This window comes from Ambystoma mexicanum, chromosome 9 (genome assembly GCF_040938575.1).
Source record: "Ambystoma mexicanum isolate Mex_15411 chromosome 9, UKY_AmexF1_1, whole genome shotgun sequence".
In the NCBI taxonomy this organism is placed as follows: domain Eukaryota; kingdom Metazoa; phylum Chordata; class Amphibia; order Caudata; family Ambystomatidae; genus Ambystoma; species Ambystoma mexicanum.
Genome location: NC_090931.1, coordinates 127,029,577 through 127,038,901, shown reverse-complemented (window position 1 = coordinate 127,038,901; position 9,325 = coordinate 127,029,577). Strand labels below are relative to the sequence as shown.

At 48.4% G+C, this 9,325-nt stretch overlaps 1 protein-coding gene across 1 annotated transcript; it reads right to left on the bottom strand.

Moving 5' to 3' along the window:
- Positions 1-4,870: 4,870 nt before the first annotated feature.
- On the bottom strand, positions 4,871-6,745 carry LOC138487277 (platelet binding protein GspB-like). Its single transcript, XM_069613895.1, has one exon. It carries the CDS (start codon positions 6,743-6,745, stop codon positions 4,871-4,873), a length of 1,875 nt encoding a protein of 624 aa, XP_069469996.1.
- Positions 6,746-9,325: the final 2,580 nt, after the last annotated feature.

Genomic DNA, 9,325 nt, shown 5'->3' with positions numbered 1-9,325 from the left:
GACGAGCACGTTGTCCCTGAGCTATCCTCCTGTGACGAAAGGGCATGTTTGTTTGCTTGTTTCCATGCTGGAGGTAACTTGCCATCCGACCCTATTGTATATACTTGGAACAGGGGGACAGGGGATGCAATGCCAACTGCCCACACACGGGGATAGCTTTGTCCATAAACACAGCTCTATTATCACGTTGAAATCACTTTCATATCTTTCTTTCAAGATTTAAATTTAACCTGCCCCTTTCTCTCTTACAGTGCCTCTTACAGTACCAATGTTTTGGCATTAGGTGGCTCTAGCGTACCACCAAGTACGCCAAAACCAAAACGTGGGGGACTCTGGCTGTGCAATGCGGAGTGATGTCATTTGCAGTGAACGAAATTTGAAATATATTTGCATATTTCATTTTAAGATGCCTTTCCCAACTCAAGAAAATCCACAGGACAAATAAGCATTTCATAAGAGAACATGATATCTTAAAGCTTGCGAAATAGAAAAAGTGGACCGCTTTGATCTCCTAAAATATGTAAGAGAACGTGTCCTGTAAAGCAAAGTGTCATTAGGGGTGTTTCACAGTCATCCTCTCAGGAATTCTTATGGTCTTGCAGTTAGGTTTCATGCCTCACACCCATACCTGCCTAACCTCTGGGTTTTCCCAGGAGAGTCCGGTTTTTTTTTGTTGCTTTTCTCCGGATCTCTGAGAAGACCCTGGAGTCTCTGGGTTTTCGCTGCAGTTTCCAGGTGCCGCCCAAGCCTCCACCCGATTGGCTGCAAAAGGCTGTGGCTGGTAGCCAGTTGGGTATAGGTGTGGCCGGAACATGGAAACTGCACACATTTCTCTTGTCCCAGCACTTTATCAGCCCCATTGGTGGCGGGATCATAACAGTATTTTTTTTTTTGCCAACCTAACCCCGACGTCTCTCCACCAGTGAATGCAGCAGGTTCTGCACGGAGCCACGGACCGACTGCAGCCGAGAGAGAGCTGCCGCACGCCACCTGGATCCAGCCGAGCCCATCCTCCTGACATCTGTGGGCCTCCTGCACTGTAAACCTTTTGAACATTCTTCTAACTCCAAAATCAGTCCCTACTCCAAACTGAATTCAGTATTCATGCTCCAGATCATTTTCAATATGTTTATTTTGCTTCGGCTTTCATTCTTTTTTGGCAGTTTGCCTCAGTCACCCTTCAATGCCAAGGCAACACATCAAATATTTGCCAGTGTGTTTTTGCTGTATGTCCCCATTGCTACTGCTGTGCGTGAGACCCACTGGATAACTCATTTGGGAATCCTTTTCCTGGACTCACTAGTTGGGGGCTACGGGCTCTGGTTGGTCATTTAACCCACTGAGCTATAATGTTCCGTGACATTGGTTTAAAACTACAGCAATGCATACATGAGTGTGTTTGTGTTCTGCTCAAAACAGGTCATTTTTGTCTGTTTAGTGTGTTTGTAATCATGGCATGCCTGTCTTTTTTCCTCAGCTGGCAGTTGTCTTCTGTTTGGGCTATGTGTGTGACTATGGCACAGCTGGCACAGGTTCTTACCTGATGGTGGTTCTTCAGTTTGGTGGTTTTTTTCATGGGTTACTGGTTGACTTTGTTTCGATACTGCATGTTCTTGGACATTGCATTCCAGTGTAATCTGCAATCGTGTTTCTGATGGCAGCTACAACAACTGAGTTTACCTTTTTGACATGTGGGCGGGGTGTGTGGGCCGAGCTGTGTGCAATTGGGCGGAGTCTTGTGTGGCTGCGGGCGGGGCATACATCTCAGGGTTTTTGATTTTGAAATGTGGGCAGGTATGTTCACGACCACGTGACCTTGGTTGGAATCCTGAGCACAGGCAGTGGTCCAATTGAGCGGGAAGGGTCAGGAGCAGTGTTCCACTGCTTTTATTTTTGACTGTTAGCAGTTCCACTTTTTTTTTTTTGCAACCATTTTCACCATTCCCGAACTGTTCTTTGTTGAGTTAAATCACACTTATCCACTTTAACACCCAATAGCAGTTACAGCAAAACGGATCTCGGTTTCAACTCAATTGGCTGTCACCCAGCACGGCTGCAACCCTTGAAAACGGTATTGCACGTTGCCCCCCTCCTGCCTACCCTGTCCCCAACAGGGTTCCAGGTCCACTGCTATTTTTGGTAGACTCCTACCACTCAGCACAGCGCTGTGTTATCAAGTGTAAATTGCACTAAGTTGCACTCGTTTTATAACAACACAATTAATTCATTTAAAACACACAAGGGAGAGGGGGACGAGGACCAACCCCTAAAAAAAGCGGGTGATCGCTAGAGTCCACCCGTGTGTTCCCTCAACTTGAGCCTAAAGGAGTGAGTATATGAGGTGGTCCGGATGACGTGCCGTGCGATCGAACACACACGCCCTTGAAGGGGAAGCTGTGCGGAATACACAGGGGTTTGGCATGAGGGAGGCACTTGAGGAGCAGGACTCGGGAGTGAGAGAGTAACATTCCTCTCAAGTTTCCACAGCCCTGACGGCTGCCCAGTTGGCACCTGCCACTTTACTATTCAAGAACGCTACAATGTGTTCCCCTCCCGTTCCCCCATTTCCTACCTTAATTTAGATGCACTCTCCTTCTTGATCCCCAAATAAAGCTGCAGGGTGCAGTCCAAATAGATTAGTAATGCGCTATGCAGCAGAAGCGGGCTCCTCGCTCCAGGCTGTGCGGGGGCGGGAAGGTCTGCCTTCGCTCCTCCCCTCCGTGGGCTGGCCCGCCTCCCCGCCCCCACCCCCTCTCAGCGCCACAGCCCATTTGAATCTGCAGAAGCTTCAGAGGGGACGGAGGAGATGGCGAATGGCATGGGCAAAGACACTGTGCGTTTATAAATGTAGGGAGAGAAGGCGGCAGGTGAAAAACAAAGGGCTCCTGTTGACCAAACGGGCAAACACTGGATAGGTTTATTCCTCGACAGGGCGGTTAAACACCAGTCTAACCCGTTCAAAACTGGATCCATGCCAACTATTGACATCATTGCTACTGCTCAATGGCAGGTGTTCAGAGTAGTGGCAGGTGTGCAACAGAAGGTCTCTGAAAGAGTGTGCGACCCAGTGTTCGAAATGTAAACAATAAAAGGAGTGGGCAATCAGATACGTAGAACAAAAAATACAAAGACTAAAGAGACATAAAACCCACTAACACAAAAGCTCACATTTCTGCATCCATATCTCACACATAAATTCACACAACCACCTCTTCGCACAGTAAACCGCAAGCACTTCACCACACCGCAACAACAAACAACACATAAGTCGCACCAACAGCACATGAGGACTCACATCGATCCGATATCCACACCCAAGCTCAGCGCACGGTGACAACCGAACTGAAGCTGCCAACAGGACACCACCTCTCTCACTTTCCCACTCCCTCTTCACTCTACTAGCCTCCGCCCCTCCTTCTTGCTTGCAGATCCGCCAGAGCGCCTGGGGACCAATTCCGTCACGGTACAAATACCTTTAACATTAAGATTAACTATGGCATTTGATGGCAAAATGTTTGGAGGGGCGTGGTCAGAGGCAGGCCTACTGAAAGAGTGCAAACGTGGGCGGGGCTAGAAATGGCAACATATATTCCTACTGACTTTTTTTTTTAAATTGCCAAAAATAGCTATTGGAGGGAACTACTCACGGGGCAAAAGGATGGCTTTTAGGGGTGCAATAATGTTTTCTAAAAATAAAGTAATGTTACCACTTTGTGATTCGTGCAGGGCTTGCTTCTGTGTAAGAGGTGATAGAAAGAACAGAGATACGTGTACCTGACGGAGGGAGGGCGAAGTGTATGTACAGACTTGACAACGCGAGGTGGGTACGCCATGGCGTCTCTAATCTCTTGCCCAGAAGCCTTCCTATAGTGTTTTGGCTTTCTCTAATGTGCTCTATTCACCAAGGGACCACTGGAGAATAAATAGGGTTCACCAACATAGGACTGCCAGACTGGATGCCCCAGACCTTATCTAGAGACACTGTGACTGTTTTATGCTTTGATGGCCTCTCATTGTGCGCATAATAACAATAGTGGTTGTGTTGATGTTACTGTGGCCTGGATATTCCATATCCACCTCAGATAGCTGCTATTGTATCACATTGTTATTTGTGGCACCAATAAGTGTTACTACCACCAAACATAAAGGTACTCAATGAATGAAGCTCATTATGATGAAATGCTGAGTTGGCGCCAGGCCACCCAAACACCATTTGCACTGAGGTGTGCTGGTAAGAGTCTGCAGACTGTCTCTTTAATTGTGCAGCATTTGAGTTTTATTCTGTGATGAAGGGTTTGGGGGTGGAGGTCTTCAAACGTCTTGTCTCGTTTATAAGCCGTTTCTGCAGTGTCCAGAGACAGGAGGGTTGACTTCCTTGTGTTCTTTTAACCAAAAACCTTCCCTTGGCACAGAGTTGGTGATGGCTGTAGAGAGGAGCCGCTCCCCTGTGCACCCAGTATTGTCACTCTGCACGGTCTGTTTTATGTAAAGGAGGCTGCCCCTTGCAAGATGCCCCCCAAAGTGCATTGGGGCAGGCGCTGACCAAAAGCTTGGAAGTGGCATAGTGCGGGGAAACTGCATAAGGAGCAAGTAGGTGTAAGTATAGCCCCATCCTTCCCACCCCTGCATTGGACCTGCGTAGGAATAATCACCAAGCAAACCAGGTAAGGTGGAAAGATTAGGCCGTAAGCTTTATTACACATCATAAACCATGATACATAACAAAAACCAAAAATACATGTTTTGAGGCACCAGGTGAGCGAGGGCCCTGCTCCATCGTAGGGCCAACTCGAGGCTGTTCCCTTCCGTCCTTTAGCAGCTTACGACATTCCATGCCCAAGTTCCTGCGGTGCTCTTCTCTTCTATGTTATTACTGTCTTTTCTTGTAGCACCGCACTACCATGCTCAGCGTTCCTGCTGTGCTCTTCTTTTTTACTGCACCCAGCGTTCCTGCTGCACTCTTTGTTTTTACTGCACCCAGCGTTCCTGCTGTGCTCTTCTTGTTTACTGCACCCAACGTTCCTGCTGTGCTCTTCTTGTTTACTGCACCCAGCGTTCCTGCTGTGCTCTTCTTTTTTACTGCACCCAGCGTTCCTGCTGCACTCTTCGTTTTTACTGCACCCAGCATTCCTGCTGTGCTCTTCTTGTTTACTGCACCCAGCGTTCCTGCTGTGCTCTTCTTTTTTACTGCACCCAGCGTTCCTGCTGCACTCTTCGTTTTTACTGCACCCAGCGTTCCTGCTTTGCTCTTCGTTTTTACTGCACCCAGCGTTCCTGCTGCACTCTTTGTTTTTACTGCACCCAGCGTTCCTGCTGTGCTCTTCTTGTTTACTGCACCCAACGTTCCTGCTGTGCTCTTCTTGTTTACTGCACCCAGCGTTCCTGCTGTGCTCTTCTTTTTTACTGCACCCAGCGTTCCTGCTGCACTCTTCGTTTTTACTGCACCCAGCATTCCTGCTGTGCTCTTCTTGTTTACTGCACCCAGCGTTCCTGCTGTGCTCTTCTTTTTTACTGCACCCAGCGTTCCTGCTGCACTCTTCGTTTTTACTGCACCCAGCGTTCCTGCTGTGCTCTTCTTTTTTACTGCACCCAGCGTTCCTGCTGCACTCTTTGTTTTTACTGCACCCAGCGTTCCTGCTGTGCTCTTCTTGTTTACTGCACCCAACGTTCCTGCTGTGCTCTTCTTGTTTACTGCACCCAGCGTTCCTGCTGTGCTCTTCTTTTTTACTGCACCCAGCGTTCCTGCTGCACTCTTCGTTTTTACTGCACCCAGCATTCCTGCTGTGCTCTTCTTGTTTACTGCACCCAGCGTTCCTGCTGTGCTCTTCTTTTTTACTGCACCCAGCGTTCCTGCTGCACTCTTCGTTTTTACTGCACCCAGCGTTCCTGCTGTACTCTTCGTTTTTACTGCACCCAGCGTTCCTGCTTTGCTCTTCTTTTTTACTGCACCCAGCGTTCCTGCTTTGCTCTTCTTTTTTACTGCACCCAACGTTCCTGCTGTGCTCTTCTTGTTTACTGCACCCAGCGTTCCTGCTGTGCTCTTCTTTTTTACTGCACCCAGCGTTCCTGCTGTGCTCTTCTTTTTTACTGCACCCAGCGTTCCTGCTTTGCTCTTCTTTTTTACTGCACCCAGCGTTCCTGCTGTGCTCTTCTTTTTTACTGCACCCAGCGTTCCTCCTGTACTGTTCGTTTTTACTGCACCCAGCATTCCTGCTGCACTCTTCGTTTTTACTGCACCCAGCGTTCCTGCTGTACTGTTCGTTTTTACTGCACCCAGCGTTCCTGCTTTGCTCTTCTTTTTTACTGCACCCAGCGTTCCTGCTGCACTCTTCGTTTTTACTGCACCCAGCGTTCCTGCTGCACTCTTCGTTTTTACTGCACCCAGCGTTCCTGCTGTACTGTTTGTTTTTACTGCACCCAGCGTTCCTGCTTTGCTCTTCTTTTTTACTGCACCCAGCGTTCCTGCTGCACTCTTCGTTTTTACTGCACCCAGCGTTCCTGCTGCACTCTTCGTTTTTACTGCACCCAGCGTTCCTGCTGTGCTCTTCTTGTTTACTGCACCCAGCGTTCCTGCTTTGCTCTTCTTTTTTACTGCACCCAGCGTTCCTGCTGTGCTCTTCTTTTTTACTGCACCCAGCGTTCCTGCTGTACTGTTCGTTTTTACTGCACCCAGCATTCCTGCTGTGCTCTTCTTTTTTACTGCACCCAGCGTTCCTGCTGCACTCTTCGTTTTTACTGCACCCATCGTTCCTGCTGTGCTCTTCTTGTTTACTGCACCCAGCGTTCCTGCTGTACTCTTCGTTTTTACTGCACCCAGCGTTCCTGCTGCACTCTTCGTTTTTACTGAACCCAGCGTTCCTGCTGTACTCTTCGTTTTTACTGCACCAGCGTTCCTGCTTTGCTGTTCTTTTTTACTGCACCCAGAGTTCCTGCTGTGCTCCTTTCCTTATGGAAAGTGTCATTTTTTGGCCTTTTGATGCGGCCAGCGTATAGACATGCTCTAACATTTTCCCACACTTTCCCTATGATTGTGTATTTTGCCCTTGCTGGATGTCCCTTTTACTTTTTTGGGTGGGAAGGCGGTTTTTTTTTCGTGCCCAGGGTGTGTGGCTTGTGCCACCGTACTGCAGAGGAGGGAATGTGTGAGGGGGCTCACTGTTCCTTCTCCCCTTATGGGTAAAAACTGTCCTTAGGGCATGTTAGCGCCCTACAGTAGACTTACTGGCGTGTCCCAGCCCCCACTATGCCCCCCTGCTAGGGAAACATCTAGCAGGTATTTTGTAACTGCTCTGCACCCTGCCAGAGGGCCTGAGAGTCTGGTGACTCATTGTTGTGAGCCAAGCGCACACCCTGGTGTGAAGGGGAGAGGGCCTTTTTTGGCTTTCTATATGTCCTTCTTCCTCCCCTTTTTCGCGGGGGGTTGGAGGCAATTCCTCACCACATGGCCACCACCCAGCTTATGTTCCTGGGCCTTCCACCTCCGGGAGCCCAGGGTAATAAGCCTGAAAGTAGCATAGTGCGGGGAAACTACATAAGGAGCAGGCAAGTGTAAGTAGAGGCCCATCCATCCCACCGCAGCATTGGACCTGTGTAGGAATAATCACCAAGGAAACCAAGTAAGGTGGAAAGATTAGGCCGTAAGCTTTATTACACACCATAAACCTTGATACATAACAAAAACCAGAACAAAATGTTTTGGGGGACCAGGGATCAGGTGAGCAGGGGCCCTGCTCCATCACAGGGCCAACGCGAGGCTGATCCCTTCCGCCACCCTGGAGGGGTGGGTATACAGCCGCTCAGGTCCCTCAAACGATCAGGTATATAGCTCGCTTTTCCACTAGAGTACCATAAATATTACTTGTTGATACTACCATGTCCTCTATGTATATGTGGACCCCAATAACCTGGACCAAATCATTTTATAATTGGTATAAGGCTCTGTCCCCCCGCCTCCCACTGTATAGCCGTGAGGTGCGTTTACCCCCATTTCTTAAGGCTTTGTTCTATATCTTCCTTGCTCTTTATTACAAATGAATGGAAGTGAATTCAGTTCATAAACTTGCACATTTTATCCCGTGGCTCACCCCAACACATCCCCTTAACAGATATTCATTCACTCCTTTTAGATGCCCTAAATGTTAAACTCTTTTAAGACTTTCCCCAGATTTTTAGACACGTAGTATGTAGCTTGGGCGTTTTCTCAGCCAACGCGTTTTCTGACAAAAACCACGCAGATGCTCGTGGGCTTTTTTTGTAGCTGAGAGATCCAACATTTTCCAACCATCATCCTCCGTTTATCCGCTTGTTGTCGTCTGCCCCCCACCCCTGCAGTGTCCTTACAAGGCTCTAACTCCCCGCTTTGGAAATAGAAATCAGGACCATTGGATTGAGGGGTGGTGACCTGACCCCTTAAAGCATTTTTCAAACATCATCGTCCTTTTATTCACTTGTTGGCATCTCATGCCCTTTAGCTGTACACCTCCCACTTTGGGAAACAAACTCAAGACAGCTGGGGTGAGGGGTGGTGACATTGACCATTTAAAGCACTTTTAAAACCTCTTCCCCCTTATCTTCACATGTTGGCGTCTGTCAACCCTCCGTGTCCTTACAACGTTATAACCTCCCCCTTCGTGAATAGAACTCAGGCCAGCTGGATTGAGAGGTGGTGACATTGACCACCTGACTATCCGACTGCTACCTTAAAAAGAGCCCCTTTTTCCGCTGCCTGTCCATGTCAATCAAAATTGACCTCCAACCTAATCTTCTGGTGTACTTTGACTCCTTCCTTACACCACCAGTACGCCTCAAGGTGCGCGTTCGCCTGCTCAATTGTGTACTTTTTAGACCCACCTACCTAACACGGGCGCTATGTGACATGGACCTTGGACACCAGTTGTGCTTCTTTCCCTTATGTTTCCCTTACCGTTCTTTATTATCCAGCTCCCTAGTTAACCTTGCTCCCAACTGTGCATGGTATAACCTTGCCCTTGGCTGGGGGACTGTAGTAAAGAGACAGGACGCAAAGCTACTGAACAGGAGCTTTATTCAAAGGCCCCCGGAGGTCGGACCACCAGAGATGGATTGGAAAGACTTAGTTCTTGGAGATTCGAACACCAGTTGTCTGGGTGTTCTACTGACAACGCTGTGAGGCATAATACACAACATCTCCCCGCCTAAGGAAAAAAAAACAGAACGAAAAGGAGGATGGAGGAAAAGAAAAGAAGGGAGGGGCAGGGGGGAAAGGGTGGAGGAAAGAAAAGGGGAAGAGCATTGCCGAACTATTCTATGGGTAGAACACATTTAGCAGACAGTAAATCGATTAATA

Bases quoted from the DNA above. Each gene is read 5' to 3' on its own strand.
- LOC138487277 (XM_069613895.1), bottom strand. From the start codon at position 6,745: ATGGGTGCAGTAAAAACGAAGAGTGCAGCAGGAACGCTGGGTGCAGTA.